The sequence below is a fragment of the Tenrec ecaudatus genome, chromosome 2 (assembly GCF_050624435.1).
Source record: "Tenrec ecaudatus isolate mTenEca1 chromosome 2, mTenEca1.hap1, whole genome shotgun sequence".
Taxonomy (NCBI): domain Eukaryota; kingdom Metazoa; phylum Chordata; class Mammalia; order Afrosoricida; family Tenrecidae; genus Tenrec; species Tenrec ecaudatus.
In genome coordinates, this window is record NC_134531.1 from 181,351,990 (window position 1) to 181,377,102 (window position 25,113).

The 25,113-nt window shown below is 50.7% G+C and overlaps 1 protein-coding gene across 1 annotated transcript in view; it reads left to right on the plus strand.

The window, feature by feature from the left end:
• The window catches only part of TENM2 (teneurin transmembrane protein 2), a 504,145-nt gene that overhangs the window by 392,877 nt on the left and 86,155 nt on the right, over window positions 1-25,113 (plus strand). Inside the window, exon 13 of the mRNA XM_075542722.1 lies at window positions 20,134-20,344. Coding sequence (XP_075398837.1) covers window positions 20,134-20,344 — 211 coding nt within the window. The remainder of the gene's footprint in view (window positions 1-20,133; window positions 20,345-25,113) is intronic.

The following is a 25,113-nucleotide window of genomic DNA, read 5'->3' on the forward strand; positions in this document are numbered from 1 at the left end:
CTACAGACAGTTGCTCAATTCTTCTAAAAAACTCAAAGCCAAACTCACTGTCAGCAAGTCGAGGCTGACTCATAGGATCCGATAGAAGAGAGAACAGCCCCTGTGGGTTTCCAAGACAGTAACTCTTCATATGGAAGTAGAAAGCCCATCATTCTCTTGAGGAGTAGCTGGTGGTTTTGAACTGCTGACCTTGCAGTTAACAGACCAACACATAACCACTACACCACCGTGGCTCCTGAATTCTTCTAAAACATGAATGAAACTGGCAATATGTTTCTGAAGATTTAAACAGGTATAGAATAATGCTGACCAAAAAAAGGGACTCGGAAAAAATTGCCTCAAAGCTAGTATTTTTCCCACTGAGTTTGTTTTTAAAAAATAAAATGGTATGTCAAGTTCGTGAGCTTACCCAACGTGGCCCCTTCCACCCTATCCTTTTCCTAATCACACCTTCAGTAGTTTAAATGATCATCAAGTGTCCTTTAAGGAATTGTATTTTTTCCCTGAATTAGATGATAGGTCAGGTATTAATGGTTAAAATGCATTATCTGGAACACACTTAATAATTTACATCAACATGGACTTATTTTAAGGAACTGAGAGACTGAAGCACAGATTTAACTGTGGCAAAAAGGTAGCGTGCAGGGTCTCTGTCACTTGGAGCTGATGCACGGACCACTGGTGTTAGCAGTGGGCACGTGAAAATCACGGTCATTGGTCGCTTTGGCCAGGGCTCTGTCCAGAGTGCAGCAAGGTAGCTCCTGGTTTTGTCCCCAGCATCTGGTGAAGGTCGAGGTCTCTGGTGCCCATGTTCGCTCTGATGCCTCTACACTTCCCCTCAGACTATATATACCCAGGGTTCCCAGACAGGGTGATTTGCTCCCTGGAGCTGTTTGATCCCCTCGAGGGGCAGCAGGTGGCATGGTGGGATAACTGCAAGGTCCGCGGTGGAAGCCACCAGTGGCTCCTCGGGGAGGACGAGGCTTTCTCTCGCAGAAAGAGTTGCCGTCTCAGAAGCTCACAGGGACAGCTCTACCCAGGCCTACGGGGCCGCTGTGAGCCAGAATTGACTGGATGGTGGTGCGCTTTTGAGCATTTGGGGGACATTTTGGCTGATGGGGGTGTCGTACTGGCATCTAGTGGGTAGGGACCAAAGATGCTGCTAACCACCCTACAAGGCCCAGGACACAGTGTCCCACAGGGAATGTCACTAGTGCCACAGTAGAGAAACCTGGTACAGACCTTCACTTCTTCCAGGAACATATCTGAGGGGTCTCCATGACCCCTGAGTGTCGTCACCTAATGGCAAATGCTAACATCAAGGAGCATGGGGAAGGAGCCCGGCCTGTGCTAAGCCTTGGCCCACGTGACTCATAGGCTCATCCCAGTGGCCAATAGAGCCCCCAAGAGACCCTGCAAGTGGAGGCTTACTTGTCAATCACATCATCCTCTACACCCAGGCAGCACTGAGGGCGGGAGAAATGAAATAAATAGCCCAGGACCCATTGCTCAAAGGTCGCCAAACCAGGGGCACAACCTAGATTAAGAGCCCACCTCCTAAGCCACTTGCAGCTGCTGAATGATGTCACCTTTGCTCTCTCGATAGCCTCCAAACCAAATTCACTGCCGTCAGGTTGATTCTGCTCATAGCAACCACCTAGTGCAGGGTAGAACTGCCCCTGTGGGTTTTCGAGACTAACTCTTTACAGGACGAGAAAGCTTCATCTTTCTCCTAAGGAGCCGCTGATGGTTTTGATCTACTGACCTTGCAGTTAGCAACCTAACAGGTAACCACTGTGCCATCGGTTCTCCTTCATCAGCCTCAGCTGCTCAGAAACATGAATGCTGCAGCATTCAGAGGAATTACATTGCTGTTAGCTCTTTTCTCTCACTTTTGGATTCAGGATGCATTTCTTTGCCACCAAGTGCTTATGGCCTGGAATGGCGGGGGGCCGAGCCGGGGAAATTGGAGCAGTTGGACTTTAAATAGCTCAGCATTCTCCCCAGCCCAGCACGAACAGCTGCCCGGGGCCTGTGCTCTTTTCCTTGGTGTTCCGTCTTCCCCGCCAAGACCTCTGGGGGACTGGAGAGGGGCCAGCAGGACATGGCCTAAGAATCGAGGAAAACTGCCTGGCGCTCCCTAGACCACAGCACCCAGGGCCTCCCCATTCTCTGGGCTCCAAGCACAGAATAAGCCTTTCCAAAGCCACCCTCTCCCCTTTGTTCGCTGCAAGGAGCACCCTGTCTGGTAAGCCCACCCAATCCTGAGCTGGGCCTACAAGCACAGAAAGGCAGGACCCCTGCATGCCTGGGCAGTACAGGGTTCAGGGAAGTCAGATTCACTCAGTCCAGGCCAGAGCCCAGCAGCTCCCCAGGCAGTCTAGAGAGGGAATGTAGCTGCTTCAAGACCCGGTGCATAGGACTCCCCATCACCCTCTGGAAAATGGGTGTCTGGCCTTACTGTTTTGTGTACGCCACTATCTATCTCAGGCTTAGAGCCCAGATGGGGGGGGGAGCTGAATGAGGCACCCAGGACCCTGAGTGTGAGCATCTCCTTTTAACTTCATTCACGTCACCCTCAGACCAGCCTTGCTCAGACCTCCCCCCACATGGTCCCCACTACTCCTGGACGGATCCCACAAAAGTCATTTGTTCACTCAACCCAACTGTGCTCAGTGTCTGCCCAATGCCTCTTGGCACGTGAGGGAGTAAGACGCAGAGTCGTTCCACAAAGAACCCACTGCCTGGTGGCAGGTTTAAAACATGTGACCCAGCAGTTGCTCCAAAGCCCTATATTTAAGGGTCTCCGATAGGAAGAAGCCAGGGGCCTGCGGCAGCCTAGAGGAGAGGGCATCAGTGGCTCCGAGAGTACATTGAGCTGGGATTGTAAATGCTGTACCCACTGCTAACGAATGGATTTGGACTCCTCATGATCCCATTGGACAGAGCAGAACTGCCCCATAGGTTTCCAAGACTGGAATCTTACGGAGGGAGGCTGTCCCACCTTCCTTCTGTGGGGCTGCTGCTGGGGTTGAACCACTGTGGAGCCTTCAACCAGTGTGCCGCCAGTAAAAGAGGGAGAGGCGTTAAGGAAGAATGAAGGAAAGCTACTATGAGTGAGGACAATCCCGATGCCAAGCCATAGAGGGTGCTGCCGGTGCTCTGAGAAGGTCAATGCGGTCACAGCGAGAGGGCTAGGAGAAGGAAGAGGAGGTGAGGCTGGAGGTGGGCCTGGGAGAGACTGAGCCCGGTTCCGATACCACCCTGGGCATCATGCAGCTCACCCCCACCTATCCGCCTCTGCCTCCCTCCATGAGCACTTCAGTCTCCAAACTTGTACCGCACCTTCTCCTTTAGATGGGAGACTGATAGATTTGCTGGAACCAAGCCCCCTGCCAGCAGGTTTACTCTGATCACAGCAACTCTAGGACAGAGTGGACCTGTGCCCAAGGGTCTCTGGGGCCCGAAATCTGCCTCATCTTTGTCCTATAGAGCAGCTGGTGGGTTAGAAGCATCAACCTTGTGGTTAGTGGCCCAACACTAACCCACGTGGTCAGCCCCAGCACCATCACAGGCCCCAGTTGTTACACAGCACACATGCTCACAGCAGGCAAGAAAGAGGGCCTCCGTTGTGTTGGTTCCGTTGTATGTGCACATCCTTACACTGGTGAGGGGTGGGGGTGACCGCCTGGCAGGGTGGTTGAGAGCTTTGGGGATCAGACAGTTCTAGGTTTGAGCTCAGTTCCAGCACCTGACTCTTAAACAAGTCGCTCGACTTCTCTGAGCCTCCGCTTGCTCCTCTGTAAAATGGGGCTACTGTTCCTTCCTAGCTCACAGGCTACTGGGAGGCTTAGCTGAGTCAGTGCATTGGAAACACTTAGCACACGGATTCTCATGTCGATGGGCATCAGAATCACCTGGAAGACTCCATCTACATCTTCCCAGAGCCCACCTCCAGAGTTTCTGATTCAGTAGGTCTAGGCTGGGACCCACAAATATGCATTCCTACTAAGGGCCCAGATGATGCAGACACTTGGAGAACCACGGCCGTTTTAAAGGGAGCTCTGCTGGGAGGTGACTCAGCCTCCCAACGACGCAGCCTGAGGTCACCAGTTGTGGAGACCCGGCCAAGAAGCTCTGCAGGCTCTGTCAGTGGGGGGGGGGGGGACTTTGAGGACTCACTGAGGTCCAGCCACAGAGGCGTGGCTAGTGGGGAGGGCAATGGGTTCCAGCTTCCTGAGACCATTCCCCTATTAGGAGAGTGGTAGAGCATCTGGGGAGAAGGTGGGGAGATCGGTCACAAGTCCGGTCTGCCCGCCATCTTTGTGACTTGCAGCTGCTTTCCTCGCACTCTCCTGGGACAGTGGTCCCCTCTAGCAAGCTCAGTGATGCTGCGTCCTGGCTCTGAGGCCGGGCAGGCCTGGGTCTAGAGCCCGGCTCTGCTTCTTAACGCTGTGCTCCCTTGAACAAGAAACGGAGCTTCTCTGGCCCTCCTTTCCCTCGTTCAGAAACCAGGGACAACTATACTTACCTCGTTGGCTTGTTGTGAGGTTCATGAAAGTTCATGAAGAGTGCCCGGATGGCACACGACTTAGATGACAGCTCTCAATATCAGGGTCTGCTTATGCAGAGCTTCCAAGGGGAGTTGTCTACATTGTATCTAATCATGCACCAAACTTCAAAAGCAGAAACCCATCTCTTGATTTCCTGTTATAACCCATGCCGTTCCACCCCACCCTACCCGGGCCCTGCATTGAGTGGTCTTTTCCATCAGAAACCACAAAGCAGTGGCCCCCCAAGCTGGGTGCTCTGTTTGGCTTGCACAGCGTTCCCAGAATCTTTGAACTGCTTGCTGACATTTTAAAATAAAGGATTTCATTTTATCAACAAAGAAATGGAAGGGCTAGAGGTTAGCTTCCCCAAAGTCAAACAGTGGAAATGCTGAAATCCAACCCGGTCCTCCTGATTCGAAATGGTTTGTTCTTTCTTCCCTCAGACCACTTCTAAAGCTAGCTGGATCTGTAGGGGCCAGGGTGGCACTTTGCGTTAGGCATTGGACGGCTAACCATACAGTTGGCAGTTCAAACCCACTGGCTGCTTCATGGGAGAAAGATAAGGTTGGCTGCTCCTGTAAAGATTTACAACCCTGGAAATCCGATGCGGAGGATTGACTTGGTATCCATGGGTTGAGATTTCTATCAGGTTTGCCAGAGAGACCGGAGTCATGGGGTGGTACAAATGATTAAGACCCTTGAGCAGCTACCCAAAAAGTCTGAGTCCACCAGAGGTGGAGTCCACCAGAAGGGCCTCAGAAGAAAGGGCTGGTGAACTACTTCCAAAACATCATCCACTGGAAGCCCTCTGTATGGAGCACAGTGTCACTGTGATGCACACTGGGTCCCCGAGTTGAAACTGACTCGATGGCAACGACATGCTTCAGCCTCCTGCCAATGCCTTTGCCGACTGTGTGTAGTTCTCCTGGCATTGCAGCCTCCCTATGAAAGTAGTCAATGATATTTCCATTGTACACATGAGAAGACAGGGACCCAGAGAGAGTAGAGGAACTAGCCCAAGGCCACGCAGCCCAAATGCGACCAGCCTGGGGTTAGACCCAGGTCGTCTGCCTGTGTGTCCTGTAACTATAACGAATGACACACTACCAGCCCCTGCTCTGTAGACTAGATGTGAAGGCTGATATAAACGGCCCAGGGAGGTGGGAGGGTGTGTAGCTCAGCGCTGCCACATTTTAGGAATTGGGTACTTCCGGTGCTCCTAATTCCTTCAGAATGTTGAGTGGGGTCCCTTCTCCCACTTGGCACTGTGCCCAGCCTTCGCTCCCCTGGCAGGAGAACCAAAGCTCTGGGGCCAGTCCTCCAGCCTCCCCCTCGGGGACACGCTCCCTCCACAGGCGGCAAGCAGCCCTTGGAGCTGGTTGCTTCTGGTGTCATGGTGACAGCCCTTTCTCTGTCCGGAGGCCCACAGGTCACTGTCTGACTCCCTGCTGAGCCGCCACCCTCCTGCAGGGCCTGCGCGCCACTGGCCGTCTGTCCATTGGTTCTGTCTGTCTGACCTGTCAGCGGACTCTCTGGAGCAGAGGTTGATGGGGGAGTCGGGGTAGGAGGTGGCAGGGGTGAGGTCTGGGCCAGAGCAACAGGCAGAGGGCAAGCTCCAGGGGGCACTGGGAGGCCGGGTCACTGCCACTGATTTTGTAGCAGAAAGACGAACCAGCAGTGAGGACAGAAGTCTCTGGGGCAGAGGATGCAGGGCCTGGGCTACCCGAGGAGGAGATGGAGCTGGAGGTCTGTGAGGAAAACTGCCTCTGTCTCACGGTTGAAGAGACGCCACGGTGGCAGCAGCGTGGGTAGGAGAATGAAAAGGTGACCAGGCGTCTGAAGCCTCCCCTCTGTCCTTCCGCATCACAGGGTCCCGGGGCTGCAGGGTGGTGACGCACTCACGCGCGGTCCCCCCGGCAGCACTGAGAGTGCACGTCATGAGTGTGAGTTTGGGAAGTGGGCGGCTGACCTCATCTCCTGAGAGTGCGGTCCAGTGTGCCACAGAGGCCGGCTTTGTGACTGGGGCAGGGCCCTGAGCCTCCCTGAGCCTCCATGTGGGCAGGAGGCGCCAGACCCGTCTCCAGGGATGGAAAGCGGCTGGCCCTGTTGTGACTCATCCCAGGCTGAGGTGTACGCTGCCCGAAGCCCTTTGCTGGGGCAGAAGTCTCTTAACATGCTGCACCCCGGTTCTCCACACACCGAATCACCTTCCAAGCTCTATCCAGACCCTTCTGTTGGACTCAGTTCAGCCTTAGATCAAGAACTGGGCAGTGCCCTGCGTATAGCATGGTGGAGGGGGGCCCAGATGCCTGCGTGAGGGCCCTCTGTGTTTAGTGACACAGGGCCTTCCATAGGTTATCATGTAGGATTTGGCTTCACAGTGAAGCAAATGGGACCCAAAACCCAGTCCTACCCCTTACGGCCAGGTGGTGCTGCGCAAGTTATTGATTCCCTTTGGAGCTTCCCATCCCTCCTCTGTAGAATGTGGGTGTTCGTAACGTCTGGGATTTGGGGTGGCAATTTACGTGTGTATCACACTTGACACAGAGCCTGTGGGCATCCCATAAATACCCCTGTTAGCCCTCCTTCCATTGATAATTCATTGTCTTGCTAGCCTGGGATACTGTCACCCAGCAAAGGGTCCCCACCCAGAAACACATTGGCTTTAGCAGCGCCGAGTCCCACAGCAGGACAGGTCCTGGGAGCTGGCAGCTGCAGGCTGGGAGAGTGGGCATGCTTTGGGTTGGGCTCCATCGCCAAAGGCCTGTGTGTGCGGGGCCAGCCCATCAGAAGGCCTTTAGGAGGTGGGGCTTCTCATCGTGACTACCGTCCGGAAGAGGTTGAACTTTGGTTCTTCCGAGGGCAGAGTTGCCAAGCCCCTAGAGCCGTCCGTGCTCATGAAGTGCTTCTCAGTGCGTGTTCTCCCAAAGACTATTGCCGTGAGATGCTCTGAGCCAAAAGGGCTGTGCACTCCCTGGTGCTACTGTATGGATGAGTCAGAAGGCATCGTCACCCACTCTAGACTCAGAGGGGCCCTGCCGTAAAGAAAGTCACCAGTATAATTTACTGAATGGGCCATCTTCCAAGGGGTGTTCAGCCACAGTTCCTCCATTCCCATCTCCACTGTGTGTCCCATTGTCCAGTTAGTTCTGTCTCACCGCAGCCCTGTGTCCAACAGAGCCCAGTGCCGTCATCCTCACAATCTGCATCAGCCCCTCATTGCAGCCCCTGTGACAGTCCATCTCTATGAGGGTCCTCTTCATCAACGACCTGCTCCAACGAGCATCATGTCCTTTTCTAGGACCTGGTCTCTCCACATACCATGTCCAAAGTAGGTGAGACAAGGTCTCCTCATCCTATCGTGTAAGAAACATTCTGGTTCTATGGTATATTTGGAATTCTTCACCAACACCATCATTCAAGGGCATTCATTCGTCTTTCTTATCCAGTTTCTGCCAGCGTGTGAGGTGATTGTAAAGATCATGCCTTGGGTCAGACATATCTTATACCTCAAAGTGATATTTTGGAATTTTAACACTTTACCAAGATCTTTTACCAGCAGATTTTTCCAATGCAATAGGTGGTTTGATTGCTTGACTTCATATAATTCAAGGGACTCTGGCATGTTGTAGGTTACCCTGAGGCTACTAACCATATGGTCAGCAGTTCGAGCCCACCAAGAGCTCAATAGGAGAACGATGGGGCTGTCTGTTCCCATAAAGATTTGCAATCCTAGAAACCTAAAAGGGCAGTTGTACTCAATCCTGTCTGATGAGTGTGAGTTGGAATTGATTCAATGGCAGTGGGTTTGGCTTTGAGCTTTCATGTAGTCCAGCTTCTCAGCATTTGGTCAGCATACAGAATGAGTGAGCATCGGGAACAGATACAACCCCGATACACATCCTTCCAGATTATCACCCCTGAAGTATCCCCTTGTTGTATGAGCGGCTGCCTCTTTGTGTGTGTGCACATTTGGCGTGAGCACAATGAAGTGTCTGGAAGTGCCATTCTTTGTAATGTTATCCATAACCTGCCATGATCCACATAGTCAAATGCCTTTGCATAGTAAACAGACAGAAGCAAATATCTTCCTAGTATTCTCGGCGTTCACCCAAGCTCTGTGTGCCATCCGCAATGGCATCCCTTGTCCCGTGTTCTCTTCTGGATCCAGCTTGAATTTTGGCAGCTCCCTGTTGATGCACTGCTGCGATCCTGAATTATCTTCTGCAAAATGTTGCTAGAGTATGATAGCTTAATTTGCATTTTCTGTCTCAAGGAACCTTTATGCCATCCCACAGGAGACACTGTAGGCAAAGCTGCCGTGATCCCACAGGGTCAGTTACACTGTCATTCAGTGGGAAGCATCTCAAGCTCGAGTGAGCAAAAGGATCCAGGATCCTTTTGTTAGAATGCAGGTTCTCAGTCCTTCTGCCCAGGAATTCAGTAGGTCTGGGATGATGGAAATGAACCCTGATGACCCAGCTGCTAACTTGGAGGGGCAGCTGTTCAAAACCACCAGCCAGTCCGCCTGAGAAAGAAGAAGCCATCTGCTTCCATCAAGATTCCCAGCCCCGAAGACCAGCTGGGCAGTCCTATTCTGACTGTAGGGTCACCATGATTCAGAATCAGCCCATTGGCAGTAGGGTCCGGAGCTGGATAATGGCAGGAATCTATGTTTACACATCACGCAGGTGACTCCAGCACAGGTGCCCAGCAAGTGCGCTTTAAGCACCCCTGATGGGAAGCTTTGCTATGGAGGCAAGGTCTTGGGAGCAGGAGCCTCGGTCTCCCCTAGAGTATGTAAGAAATGCAACACCTCAAGCTCCCCCCACCCCCCATGCCCAAACTCGTGGACTCAGAATCTGCATGTTGACAGGATCACCGGGTGATTCCAGTGCACATGAGAATTTGAGAAACCTAAACCATTACAATTAAAGCTGCCCTTGCATCTGATCTGGCTCCTGGTGGCCCCATGTGTGCCGAGTAGCGCTGCTCCTTGGGCTTTCATGGCTGTCGCTGTTGAAAGGCAGGCTACCAGGCCTTTCTTCCAAGGGACATCTGAGCAAGTACAAGTTGCCAGGCTAGCCATCAAGTGACTAACCAGCCAGGTCACCAAGAAACGCCAGAATTTGAAAAATATCGGTTTAAAGGATTTTTGTGGTTGATGATGGTGGTGGTTCTTTTGTTCATTTTTTGGGGGGTAAAAAACATAACCCCCCCCCCAAAAAAAGGGAAAAAAACATTGGACAACAAACACAGCTCTTTTGTCAAATCCAGCTTTCCCAGTGCCTTCAAGGGCCGTCGCATTCAATGGAGGTCTTGCCTGCGTCTCCTCCAAGGGGCAGGACCAGGTCCTTGATTCTTGCTAGCAGCCTTTATTCGCTTGCCTGCACCCTCCATGGTGAGGGGGAGAGCCAGCAGGGCGCCTTTCCATGCAGCCTCCACTCGGCCAGGTCTCTGGTTGGACTTGATTGATCTTCCGTGGCTAAGTCATGAGAAAAGCAGGGAGGTGCCTTGGGGCAAAGATCTCTGGCCTTGGACCTCAGAGGCTGACAGAAAGCATTGGCAGGCTAAGAGAGGAAAACTTCCAACAGGCCTTCCAGATGGAGCACAATACAGTTTTACGTCTAACACTCTTTAAGCATAGCGGGTGCTCCATTGGGGAGCGGGGGGGGGGGAATATTTGCGATACAATGGTCCAGCAGGCAGCGGGGTATTAATGGCAGGTGAAACCTTCCAAATGAGCACCCTGTCAGCCAATCTATTGCTTTAAAAGGTTGGCAATGCAGGAGCCCTAACAGAGGCAATGAAGAACTAATCTCATATTGCCAGGTTAAATCAAGTCAGCCTTGCCCGTTTCTTTCACTTCTTAGTTACATCAAGCCAGAATGCTTTCAATTACCCCTCACTTCCAACTTGTCAGCAGGCACTGGGCAACATGCAAATGAAAAGGTGCCCTGCCCCGGCAGTGAGCAGGAAATAGCGTTAAGAATTGCCTCTGTGTGTTGAGTCCATCCTCCGTGTGGAGCGCCCTGTGCCTCCCCACAGGTCGTGGGCGCCCTGGGCGCCTCGGTGAGGTGGGCACTCTGAAGTCCACGCTGTGCATCGGAGACTGAGCCACTGGCGGGCAGTCATCTGCCTGATGTGACATTGCTAGTGAAGGGTAGGCCAGGATTGAAAACCAGACCATTCCGACTTTGAAGCTCATACTCTTGTGTTAGTTTTCCAAGTAAGCCGAAGACGGAGTACAGTTCGCGCCATCCAGTTTTAGACAAAAGAGCCCTGGTGGCATCGTGGTTACAAGTTGGGCTCATAACCACAAAGGCATCCGTTCGAAACCGCCAGCCTCTCCTCTAGAGAAAGACAAGGCTTCTCCTCTGGTGAAGAGTTACCATCTCAGGAACCCACTGGCAGTTCTAGCCTGTCCTTTGAGGTCGCCAGGAGTCAGACTCGACTTGATGGCAGTGAGTCTGATTGTAGGCTTGCATAGATGGGGCCAGAGCCAGCCCTCCCTCACAGCCCTGCCTGAGCGTTGGAATGTTTTCCCTGCAAGGTTCTCAAGGCATAGAATCATGGCCACAGCTGGCCATGGCACACGCTGCTGAGAAGAAGAGCATCGCAGCCCAGGACCCACATGGACCCACACCCCTATTCCTCCCCTAGAGGGGTCCTTTGACCTGTCAACATGCCACTTCCATGTAGGCCAACCAGAGGCCCTGAGTCATTCTGAGATTCACATCTACAAAATCACTCCAGAGCTCCAGTGCTAGAAAGGGGGCCTGGTGGGCAGGTTGCTCCCACGACCCAGGCTGGCATTTCTTGTCCAAGCTCCTCTGCCTGCTGGCATGGTGCAGCCATTGCCGTTGTGGATGCTTCAAGTCATGTATATAGCCAGGGGCCCTGCAACAACAAGACAGTGTGTGTGTGTGTGTGTGTGTGTGTGTGTGTGTGTGTTTGTATATATCCCAAAAGTTCAGAAAGGTAGCTCCGTTTTTCAACAAGCTTTTGGAGGCTCCATCATATTTGCCTGCATTCCCACATACCTTAGGCCTAGTTCTGAAAAAATGCAACGTAGAACAGATAGCTCCCAAGGCAAAGCCAACTCCATGGTCGCCAACTTTCTCTTTACACAGAGCCTTTCATTTCTCTAAAGGAGCCCTGGTTAAACTTTGGGCTGCTAAACAGAAAATGGGCCATTCTAACTCACCAGTCACTCCACAGGAGATGGGGAGGTTTACAGCCCTGGAGTTGGCATCAACTGGATGGCTGTGGGTTTTGTATCTCTGACTAACTTCCATGAGTGGCCTCTGGCATTTGCCAGTCAGTACCATGCCCCCTCCCCCCAGGATCTCTGCTCCTTCATTGCCATCACTAAAAGCAAACAGCCCCAGTTACTTCCTTCTTTCCCCAAGTGTACTGCCACCTTCTGTCCACTGCTCCATCATGAACGGCTCTCAGAATGGCCCTCGGATTTACTGGGTTAGGTACTTAGATGCCCGGGCTTGTCTTGAGATGAGTACCCAACTCTGTGCCACTCAGCAAACCTACACAGTGCCGAGAGACTCAAAATAAGAAAAGGAGGACTGATGGGGAGACACCAGGAGCTCCACAGTCCTGCGTAGTTCACATGCACCGCCCCATGCTCCTCCCAGCATCCCATGCACTGCAGGACTGTCATGGGCACCAGCCTCCCCACTTTGTCCATGAGCAAGCGAAAGCAGAGAGGTTGAAATCCTGCCTAAAGGCAGCCTGTGCATGAAGCCTGTGAATGTGCTGCCTAAAGGTAGCAAGTGCATGAAGCAAATCATTTAAGTTACAGTTGGGTGGATTTGTATTTATGAATACACTTAGACAGCTGCCAGAGCCCAGCTGCTGACTGAATGGTTAGAGGTTCAAATCCACTCAGAAGCATGGTAGAAGAAAGGCCTGGTAAAAACTCAGCCATTCAAACCTTCATGGAGCACAGCCATACTCTGATAGGTTGGGTTTGGGTTTGGCATAACCACTACCTCGCTAATGATTTGGAATATTCCCAGTGCCCCCAGAAAGTTCCTTGTCCTGGCCAATACCTGCACTTGAACACCCTATCATATGCATAGCCTATGTTCTCTTCAAAGCCCAAACTCTTAGCCAGTTCCCCACGTGGAGTCTGAGCGACTGCCCATTTCCCAACAAGGCACCCAGTGCACTCCTGAGCAGAGCTGTCTGGTGCCCTTGAGGGGGGTGTTGAGGCCAATCTATGCTGCCCTGTCACAACGTGAAACAGATGGAAGTGCATTTAGGTGTTTATCTGAAGCCTTTAATTCCTGAGAAAGTGAGGGAGCCCGTGCAGGCTTCACCAGGATACCAAGCTATAGGGAACAAAAGGGTCAAAGCCTGGCACAAAGTGCCCCCCCACCACCTGTTAAGAGGCCCAGTTAACCAAGATCAAAGAGGGATATAATTGAAATACGCATCTCCCTGACTCAGAAGCCAGCCCTCCTCCAAGGGTAGCCAGGGCTCAGACACAAAAGGCGTGCATGTTTCCCCAACCCTGCCTTTCACTGGGTGACTGCACCAAGGGGCAACGCAAGCACACACACATGTCCTGCCAGCCCATCTGGGCGTCTTCCCCGCGCACTAGGCATTGCCGCAGCCAGACACGCCCGGCGTTTTCTCATGTTTTCCCAGTTTATAACAGCTGGCCATGACATGCAAACCCACTGACATTAGTGCTGTTTACTGAGAAGAGCTACGGGTGGGTTGAGTGTTTGGGGGACTGCTTCCCATATTTCCAAATAACTCAGACTCCAACTCCAAATCACTGCCACCGAGCCGATTCTGACTCACAGCGACCCCACAGGACAGAGGCTGTGAACCATCGCCAGTTCAGACACTCCCATCTATCTCCCACAGAGTGCCTGGTGGGTCGAACCGCTGATGTTGTGGTTCTTGCTCAATGAGGAGTCCACTTAGCCACTGGGGCTCCTTGTGTTGCCAATAGTGGTGCCTCAATACTAATTAATAGTATGTAAGATGCATACTGGAGCAGGATTCGCCTATATGCTTCCTTTACATCCCATGTTCCCCGTGGCTCTTCCCTCATCATGAATGTAGCTTGACTCCTAAGTACCCAATAGAGGCTTTGAAGGTAAACTCTTTAGTGCCTAATGAGCATCTGAAGAGAAACTGCCGGCTACTCGGCGCTGACTGCTGGCAGCCCATGTCTTCCCCAGTGGAACTGCTCCGCTGGGCCCTCTTGGCTGTCTGCTCTAGGAAAACGATGCCAGGCCTTTCTTTTGCAGCCCCGCTGGGCATGCTCCAGTGTGTCTACCTCTTGGGTAGCTGCTTGTGGCCATGCTCAAGCATGGTGGCCCATGTGTGCAGAGTAGGCCTTCTGCTCATAGAGGGCTGTTCAAGGCTCTGACTGCTCCAGCACTTGCTTCCAACATGTCTTGGGGTGGATTTGACCACTGGTCATCCGCTGGTTACTAATCAGCACTTAGCCATGTGTATCCCCTTCAGAGACCCCCTTCCGGAGGGGCTTCTTTTCAAAGCCAGCTGACCCAAATGTGGAGCTGATGCCAAGGGCTCAAGTAGAAAGAAAATGTTCTGAGAATGATGATGGCAAGACATGTACAAATGTGCTTGACACAATGGGTATATGTACGGATTGTGATAAGAGTTGTACGAGCCCCCATTAAAATGATTCTAAAAGAAAAAATAATCTAGGTGACCCAACTAGGCATGGCTGGACCCAGCTGACTGCAACCTCTGGGCCCTACCACCTTGCACCAGTGGCAGCACATGCCCCTGGGCGGTCGGCACCTGGGCCCTCAGCAGGCTCTGCTGCCCACGATGAATTCCCAGACATTGTGCTCCTCTGCTCATTCCTGCCCGGATCAACCAGTGTGAGTCCTTCGCAGCTGTGGGAGTGCACAGGTGCTCAGAGGTGATTCGGTCTCCCTGCTGCCAACACTTCCCCAGTCAGTGATGAGTGCCCGCTGCCCTGTCTTCAGATGCCCCTCAGGAATCTGCTCCAGATGAAGACGACAGGGGCTGGTGCTCTCGCTGGCCGGGCTTGTCCACTTTTTGTCCGTGCCTCCTTGCCACCTCTTGGATAACTTATTCCACTTCTCTGAGCCTGAGTTCCTCCTCTGAGAAATGGGTGAGTTAATCATAGTATCATCGTGTACCCAGTCCTCACGGACCTGAAGATGTGAGCTTGGAAGGACACATGCTTTTCCATCTATAAAACACTGGAGAACAGGTGATGTTAGATACAATTATAAAAGACGGTCAGAAATGCTAGCAACCTCTTTGGGCAGATATTGGCCAGGCAAGGCACAATGAAACTTTCTGGAGCAGTCAGAATGTTGTTGATTTTCTTCTGGTAGTAAATATAACGGTATATTCACAGATGAAAATTCACCACTTTGTGCACTTACGATGATCTACTTTTAGTACTTTCTGCTTTGAGTACTTTACCCTGATTAACTCTTTTTCTCTCCTAGCTGCCCGTTCTAACATTTTCAACACCATCGTCGTCGTCATCATCTCTGGTTTGTAGATGAGGGAATCAGGCACAAAGCCCTAACTGGCTGTAGCTCAGCAGCTAAGGTAGTGGCTGGCCTGAAATTCAGACCAGATATCCTTCGATGGTGTCCAGAGTGTGCACTGTAGCAGTGGCGTTAGTCTGCTTTGTAGGGTTGTCGTGTTGATTGAAGCCAGGACAAGCAATTGAAAGCTCCACTCAATCCACACTATCTCTTCTTAATTATTAGTAACCTGTCACTATCTGAACTCACAGCATTCTCACTAAGACTCAACCAACCCACAGCCCGTGCCAGTGAGTGGATGCTAATTTTATCAATTTCTTCCATGTCCTGGTCTTATACATCGACAACTTCAAGGGGGCACTGGCTGCAGTACCTGCAACTCATTGAATACATACCCTAGCACAGACCAATGTCATAGATCCCAACTCGCTTGTCCCCAGTCAATTCCAACTCATGGCCCCATGTGACAGAGTAGATACAACTGCCCATAGGGTTTCCTGTGCTATATTCTTGATAGGGAACCCTGGTGGTATAGTGGTTATGCACTGGGCTGCTAATCACAAGGTCAGCCCTTTGAAACCACCGGGCACTCATTAGGAGGAAAATGAGGTGTTCTACTCCCATGGAGAATTACCGTCTCAGAAACCCACAAGAGCAGTTCTGCCCGATCCTAACAGGTCACTATGAGTTGGCCTCAACTTGATGGCAGTGAGTTTGGTTTGCGTTTGGGAATCTTGATCGAAGCAGATCAGCAGGGCTCTTCTCCCACACCCACCCCAGGGTCATCAAGTCAATTCGAAATAAGGACTCTACTGGGGGATTCCAAGGCTGTCAATCTTATTGGAGCAGAGAGCCTCGTCTTTCTCCCATGAAGCTACTGGTGGGTTTGAACTACTGACCTTGCAACACCTAACCCACAGCACCACCAGGGCTCCTTTAAGTCCCTATGCAGTAGCCATTGATATAACTCAAGTTTAAAGGCAGAGATTCTGCCAGGTTACTTAGTCTTTCCAAGTTCATACAGCTAGGGACCAGTGGAGATAAGCAAACCTAAATCCATCTGGTTATAAGAGCTAGCCTCTTAACTTCCGATGCACCCCCCTTTTTTTTTCCTTTTCATTTTTGGCCCTTTACCTTGTGCTTTCGATCCAATGAATTCAATTTAGCATTAACCTGATTTCTAGTCCACGTTGCCAGAGCTACCCTGGGCAATTCTTGCTTCTTTTCTTTTTTTTTTTTAAGCCACTCACATTGTTCCAGAAAGTTCCTATAAGCCTCTGTCTCTCTTCAATTGCCATGAAATTAGCATCTGGTGTCCTTGGCCAGAGCCGTCACTTAGCTTCCGCCCTGACAGAAGCACGTTGGTAATTCTCCTTGGCCGTGTCTCACGGTGATGTCCATGAGGACACGTTAGGCAGACCTGTGCCACCCACTCGGCCTGGATCGGAAAGGCCATGGTCACTTTCCCATCACAGCTGAGTCAGAACCGGGACCTTTCCGGGAACTCCACCAACCTCTCCCACCACCCTCAGCGCCCTCGCCAGGAAAAAGCCAGCCAGCCAAACAAATAAGCAGGTAGATAAATAAAGAAAGAAATCCTCCAGTGTCAGAGAAGGGCCGGGTGGCTTTCCCGCCACTGGTGAACGGCGCCGTCTGCAGCCTCTCAGGTCCTGAACTGGCAATTCAGAACAGTTTGATTGCCTGCTTGATTGTTTGCGAGATAACTGCAAGATTGTCAGTGACAGGGTAATTTACTGAAGATTGCAATGTCAGACTCCATCCAAGGGGCTTGCTGGCATAAAGATGCGATTCCCGTGACTGACAGGCCGCGGGGAGATTGGAGTGCCAATTTAAAGTTCACGGTGTCGTTGGAAAGTGTTCGGCGACGGCAGCCCATAATCACGCAGCATGATGAGGTCATTACCGACAAAATGGACGCTCACACTTAATAACGGGCAGAACCCCAAATGCCCGGGCTCAACAAGAGGCAAATGTAAATATGCAGGAAATGAAGGAGAGTATGTGTAGCTTTTTTTTTTTCTCATTTTGCTTTTGTCTTCTGCTGTGGCTGGTGTGTTATTAGGACATCTCCTGGCAGACGGGCCCTTGAATGAGAAGCTTGGACTCAACAAAACAGTGGGACAATGTCAGGCTCACGGTGTGGCGACAGTCCCAAACCCAGGTCCGCCGGCTGGTTTTATGTAGAATGGGTGGGCAGTGTTTTGGAGGGAGGGTGGGGAGCCATTCCAGCTTCCGAAGGGAAAGGCCACCAGAGAGGCTCGGCACTCCTGATGGGAAGAGAGCGGTGACCTTCCAGAACTCTCTGGCGCTAACAACAGTGGGTGTCTGCTCACCCAGGAAGTTTCTCCAGCAGCTGAATGGCACACTGCCAGCATAGCGCAGCGGGTCCTTTTGAAATCCAGCGCCGGCCTCGGGCTGTAGATGGCTCTGTCTCGTGAAGGCAGTCCGTGGAGTGTGGTCTTAAAAACAGAGCGCTGTGCGTGTGGTTCTTGATTTCCTTTGGCGTACCAGGGAAGGCTGCTCAATTGCTCGGCTGGCTTGTGCTTACTGGCTCATCTGTAGTGAACAACGAACGTCACATGCTTGTCACCACATCCAAGCGTGTGAGATCGTCGCTAAAGATGAATGAGTAAGCACAAGGCAGCCCGTGCTTACCTTGTTTACTCAGGACTACGTCCCTGTCAGGGACTGTATATATGCTTCTGTGGGAAGGTGCCGTGGGCTGGGGAGAGAGTGACAGATGCCAGCCAGATGTAGAAGCAGAATCCTTGATGTGGTGGGAGGGACGATGTGAAACGGTTCAACTAGAGATGGGTAAATCAGTCCGGGCTTGCCTCGTATCCTGGGTAATCTGGCACCTCTCAGATCCCCGGGACGGGCGGGGCATGGGCTTACAGTCACGCCCGTATTCCCTTGCCACAGAAGGCACTTCTCCAGCTCTGTGTCACTGCCTGAGGTCTGCTGGGTGCGGGGGAGCAGCTAATTCAAGCAGCACATCCGCCTGAGATGTTCAGAGCTTTGGTTCCAAAAGTCTCTAAAGTACGTGTGTCCCTGCTCACCCTCCTGTGTCTGCAATGCTAGGGAATTTTGTAAATCTAAATGCGTTCAGAGGCGCACACAGCAACATTTGCCCATGTGGAAAATGAGAGGCTAGTTTTCGTAATTTACAGCCAGGCATAACATGCAACCTCCTAATTTGTTTGCTTGCTAAAAAGGAAGTAATGCATTAAAATAATTGTACATTAATTGCTAAATTACAGTGGAACTTTGCCGAAATTACATATTTCAATTTCAACCGTGGAACCAAAAGAAAGGGCAGTGCCCAAAAACCACGTGGTAATATATTTGAAGCACCCAGGTAAGGTCCCGATTCAGCTTTGCAGCACACGTGTATCAAGTCCCTCCCTGCCTGGGGTCTGAGTGCGAGTTTCTATAGCACTAATTATGTCCCCTCTCCTACAGCAACCACACAAAAAATGCCTGCCGACAAATTTGGGAGACTAAAGCAAGTTAGTCTCCAAGCTCCCAATTGTGTGTTCAGTCAATTCCCAACAGAGTGAATGAGAGTTAGCCAACCAAGCCATTCCAACAGGAAATTCCAAGGAGACAAGATTGCCCTAGTTTTCCCATTCTCCGCCCTTAGGAGCCTGGGAAGAATGGGAAACAGTCACTTAGCCATTCATCAAATATTTGTTGATTGCCCAATCCCATGCTTGGCACAGAGCTAGACATCAGTATAGAAATGAATAAGACAACGTTCTTTGTACTCAAAGAACTCATTTTCCAGACAGGAAGGCAAGCAGAAAGAGATCATGAATTCCAATACAAGAAAGTTAGCACTGACCAGAGTTTCTTAAATCGGTCATGTGTTAGAATCTCCTAAAAAGCATGTGGACCATGACCATTGCATGGCCCGCTCCTGGAGCCTATCTACGGCATGGGGCGTCAGGGGTGGGCCCCCAATTCTCCTCACAGATATCTGGTGCAGAAGCATTCTTTGAGAATTGCTGATTCAGGACTGGTATTCAAAACAGGAATACCGGACTGAACCAGGGGAACTACCAGGAAGGCTTCCTGGGGGAAGAGGCCACATCTAGACCAGGAGACAAGGCTATCTCTTCTCTCGACCTCACTGTCAGTTCCTGAAGGGTAGGTACCCTGTGCTCTGCCCACTATTAGCCTTCCAGCACATGGATGGCTCTCAACAAAGAGCTGTTGAATGATGAGGAATAAATAGGACCCAGCTCAGGAACTTGGATCAGAGACAGAATCTGGGCATGTGAACTGTGGTGTTCAGTGGTCTGGAGGCATGTGAGAAAACATATGCATATGCAGTGGAGGGGGCTGATGGTTTAATGTCTGCCTACCCAAGCCATAGATAGTTCTCCACATTTCTTGGAAAATGTGGAGATCACAGCCCCCGCTGGTTCAAAGGGTACAGAGATGAAGTTATTTTCTCCTTTAAGAATCCTATGCCTTTTGATTAGTTACGGGCCCTGAGGTGTGGTAAAACACAAAATCTATATTGTGCTGTATCATTTAAAAATAAAGTTTGGTTTTTCTTTGTTTTACAAACACAAATAATCCTAGCTTATAGATATAGTAGGAAGTCTGGGGAATTAATGATAAAGAAAACCAAGAACTCACATTCATCGAGTACCCAGGAATAAACTTTTGCCTGGATTCCTGATGATTTCTTCTCAGGTGGCATAGTGGTTATGTATTGAGTGCTAACTGCAAAATCAGCCATTCAAAAGTTCGGGACAAAGACGAGGCGATCTACTCCTATAAAGTTCCAGTCTCTGAAACCCACAGGGCCCGTTCCACCTTGTCCTCCAGGGTCACAATGAGCTCGAATTGACACAATGACTACAGATTGCAACGATAGGCTGCTTGTTGGGTGAGAGGTGCCAGTCAACAAGGCCCCCAGGAAGGCTTGGTGCTGGAGACAATGGGATTTGACATACCCAAGCAGCTTTCTCCCATCACACTCCCTGACCCTGCCCTGCCTCTGCCCACAGACGGCCTGGTGGACTGCCTGGACCCCGACTGCTGCCTGCAGTCAGCCTGTCAGAACAGCCTGCTCTGCCGGGGCTCCCGAGACCCCCTGGACATCATCCAGCAGGGCCAGACAGACTCGCCGGTGGTGAAGTCCTTCTACGACCGCATCAAGCTTTTGGCAGGCAAGGACAGCACCCACATCATTCCTGGAGACAACCCCTTCAACAGCAGGTACGCGCCTCCTAGCTGCAGGCTCCGCGAGCATCTGGGGTATTGCTCATCAGAACAAGAAGTGCCGATCCTGGCTTCCCCAGGACCCAGGAGGGCTGGAAACGTGGAGCCCCCTGCCATGACTCACTGGGGGCCCTTTCCACACTTGGATGGGAACCCAGACTGGGGTCCTGGTCTCCGGGGTCTGACCATCCTCAACCTAGAAAACTGCTGAGTTCCCTGCTGGTTCCCTGATTTTTAGATGATTTGGGAAGGTATCATTTTTTTACATTATTGTTATTATTTTTAAATCCTCCTTGATAATACCTCTGAAAGTGGCTTTCATGAGATCACTGATGAAACCTTTCATTCGACAGCGTGTTAGTGAATGCTGTTATTAACTTGATAGCATATCATTCCTTGTCTTAGCGTCAAGAGGGCGCCGTTGCCAGAATTTTTGGAACATGCACAATAAACTAGCCACCATCTACAGGTCATTGTGTTGTTCTCTGATGGTTTGCATGTTACTGTGATGCTGGGACTGAGGCCACGGGTGTTTTAGAAACCAGCAGGACCACCGATGGTGGGAACAGGCTTCGGTAGCACTTCTAGGTGAGCACAGACTAAGGAGAAAAAGACTGGGAATGTACCTGTGGAAATTAGCCAGTGACAACCCTGTGACTCCCAACAGAATCAGGGACCACAGAGTGCTGAAAGAGGCTCCTCCCGGGTTGAAAGTCACCTTGCATCTGCAGTCTGTACAACAGCGGGCTCTCACATCTCACGCATCTGGCCCCGGAGGGGACAGCGTTTCCTTCTGTTGAATATGGTGTTGCCTGGAGTCAGCAGCAGCTAATAACCAGTAACATAGTGAGCCAGACACTCGGTATCAGATATCTCCAACCTCACAGCAAACCCACGCGGCAACGGCATCTGTACTAACACACAACTATATACGGAACAGAATTGTTTCCATTTTGATTGTGCCTTCTCCTATCTGTTGCATTTCACCCTTAATTCCAAAAAGGCGGCAGGGCAGTTCTACAGAACAAATTTGCTTATGGTCGCCAACTTGAGACTTCAGAATATTCTAGAATCAAATTCGGGCTTTATTCTATAGTCTATATGATCCCGCCCTTCCTCCTAGGACAAGTTAGAACTGTGCCCCTGGAGAAGAGGGGAAGGGGGACGGTTGGCTGTGAAAGATTCCTTTCTAGCCTCCTAACTCTTCTGAGCAATGCTTCTGATTTTGAGGGCAGAGGGAGGAAGGAGAAAAAAAAGAGGTCTTCCTATTTGCATGTTGGGGATCTCTCTGGGTTCCTCTAGGTCCACATGCTCATGGTATGTGCTGCTGTAAGTCTGCCTTCCTAAGTGGTGGGCCTGGTCTACGTAGGAATATCCCGCCCCAGCCTTAGCACTGTTTCCATCCTCTACCTGGAACGCTGGGCGGAGGTCTTCGTCCATGCCTTAGGACCTAGGAACTTGAGTGGGTGATTCTGCTCCCACTGACAAATGCCCATCATCCTACACTTTGCTGAGTTGCTGTTCCCCTTTCGTGACCCAGGAGCAAATCAGAGAGTGTGCTGCTGACACAAAAACGCGTGGCTTTCTGCAGCGTCTCCACAGGACAACTGTGTTTCCCCGTGTCGGTCTGTGTCCATCGGCTGACTTTATAAGAAAAGGAATCAGGTTTAGGACCCACTGTACTCCAGTAGGGCCCCATTTACATCACAGAAGAAGACACTTACTTAAGAAGCAGGTCACGAGTTAAGTCTTCAGCATAACTTTTCTCAGGGGAACAAAATTCAATGCCTAACAGTTTGCTTCTACTGAAAATGCAGCTCAAAAGGCCCATGACCCATTTCGGTCAGTTTTCTGCTGAACATTTCATCATTCCTCCCCAAATCCAATCATTCCCTGATGTTTCCATTTTGATTGTTCCTTCTTCCGTCTGTTGTAATTTAATCTCATCTTCCTCACCAACGGTTACCACTTCTAAGGATTCTTTGATCTGCAGCCAAGATGTAGGCGAGCTGGGAGTAACCTTAGACTATTTGATGGTTGAAGCCAGCCCCAGGGTCCCTGCGTGGTGCCATTGGTTAAGCACTTGACTTTAGCCAGAAGGTCGGTAGGTGGCACACACCTAGGAGCACCTAGGAATAAAAGCCTGGCAATCTGCTTCCAAAAGGCCAGGCTCTTAAAAGTCTGTGCAGCACAGATCTATTCAACTCTGGCAGCAGGTTGCCCGGAGCCATCATTGACTTGATGGCAATGGGTTTGTACCAGCCCCAAATGGAAAACAAACTCGGCCATGGAGCCGATGCCAACTCGTGGCAGCCCTAAAGGACCAGGTAGAAATGCTCCTGTGGGTTTTCAGGACTGTAACTCTTTTTCCCCCAAAATAACTATTTTATTGGGAGTCAATACAGACATCCTACCATTGCATAGTTTTCTCACGTCCAGCAGCATGGTACAATGGCCCCCACAATCCGTTTCCAAACATACTCTTCCTTCTTGAGCTCCTTGACATCAGCTCCTATTACACCCCGCCACCATCACCATACCTCCCAGAAACTCTCATTCAGCTTGCTGTCCCAGCAGCCGCATCGGTCCTGGGTTCCATATAGACTGTAACTTTTTACAGGAGTAAAAGCCCCATCTTTCTCCCACAGGTACCACCACAGGGGCTTTCAAAGAAAGAAGTTTCCTTTAGAGGAGGCTGCATCTATAGCAATAAATGAGCCAACCCTCTCCCAAATGAGTCAACCCTCTGCCCGGTGCCAACAAAATGCAGAGACATGAGTTCCTGCGTGACACAGGCTAGAGTTCGGCAAGGATGTGCCTTTTGGTGCCTTATCATCTGGCAACTACTGAAGGACAAAGCTAGGAGTTAAAAAGAACTTAATTCAAGATTTCTTAGTGGGCGTTTCCCTGTGATAATGGCACAGAAAATAATTAAAATGCCTTGACTCCACCACTATAATTTATGGAGCAGATCTCCCTATCCAGATAATGTGATAATTGTTACACATCAATAATCATAAATAGAGATGAACAGATAGCATGCCGTCGCTGAATCTTTTCTGCAAATTGACTGTCTGGAAATGATAGGAAACCAGCAGCAACCAAGAATTGGGAAAATACAGGGTAGAAACGCTAGGCACCCAGCCCATTGCACTCCTAGAGCACTTCGCAGGGTGTGCCGCTCCAGGAATGATTGTACAGAAATAGCGACCGCGTAGGAAAAGGAGAGAAAGGAAAATCGTGGGACACAGTCTCAATTTCGTCTTCTCATCACGAGTCCTAGGGACCTCGTGGTCATCAACACACATCATTGATTTTAAAATAGTGTCTGGAAAGGGCTTAAAGAAAGCATGGTCTGAGAAAGATAAGAAAGCGGAATTGAACAAAAGGATTATTTTCATAAATTAGTTTTTCGCTTGCAAACCTCTCCAGCACTGTGGTTGGAAGCAGCTAAAAATGGGATTCGTTTGCTAAGCAGCCAGTAGCAGACAATTAGGGCTGTCAGTGGAACAGCCTGAATGCTCCTGAGATCGTCAGAGGGCTAGAGTTGAGCAGTGGGGGGCATGGCTAATAAAAAGAGGTTCTTGGAGACAGCATCCCTCCGGTTTTCAGGGCATAAGGAAGTAAGAGCAGTCCAGAAACTGAACAGACTTTGACAAGATTCTGGCAAGGAATAGGTCAGCTTGATTACCTAGTCCAGGAATTAGGAGAGTGTCCAGGAGCCTCTGAGCCTGACAACCTCACTGCCTTCGCCAAATTGCCCGGTGCCTAGGAAGGCCAACGAGACAGCAGCTGCAGACCTGTCTGGTGGGCGGGCCTCGGTGCAAAAAATGTAGCTTCTTGTTAGCCAGCTCTCTGTAGAGTCAGGAGCATTCAGGTGAGAGATGTTTGTGTTCTGCCCCCGTGGACCTTGAGTAGAATAGTGTCATCTTCCCCTGGTTTTGTAGAACTTCCCAGAGGTGGTCAGTTGGAGACTGCCTTCACCGGAAAGTCCTGGTGACTCTGATCTGAAGATAGGGGCACGCTCCCTGACATTGACATCCAGTAGGATGGGATTTCCCACAGTCCTGCCTGGACTCAAGATAGCAGGATCTTGATAGAAGAGAAATGCAGTGAGCTTTCAGAAGGTTTATGGGAATTATCCCATTATCTTTTCTTTCCATTTTTCTGCATACATTGGGAACCCCCTTGTATGTAGCCACATGCATTCTAGAATCCACTATATTTCTATCAGGGGGAAAAGGTGACCTTCCAATATCCTCTTTTCCTCCAGCTCTCACGGAGCATAAGAAGCTCTGCTCTTCCTGTTGGCTGCCATTGAGTCAACTCCAGCTCACAGCAACCTTATGTAGAACAGAGCGACATATTTCTCCATCCTGTGCCATCCATTGTCCCAGGAGCCCTGGTGGCATAGTGGTTATGAGTTCAACTGTGATCCTCAAGGTCAGCAGTTCAAAACCACCAGCCCATCCTCTGTAGTAAGACAGGGCTTTCTACTCCTGTACACCATTACACTCTTGGAAACTCACAGAGACCGTTCTACCCTGTCCCATAGGGTTGCTATTAGTTGTCATCAACTCAATGTGTTGGGTTGGGATGATGCCATCCTTATTTTGCTCTTAGGGTGCAGCAAGACACAATGTGTGTTCCTTTCCACCCCTCCCACATCCAAGCCTCAAGGAAGAGAGGTACACTGCCCCTGATCTGGCCTTCCTCCAGCTAACGAAGGAAATGAGTAGGCAGATGGGGAAGCCCTCAGCTGGGTA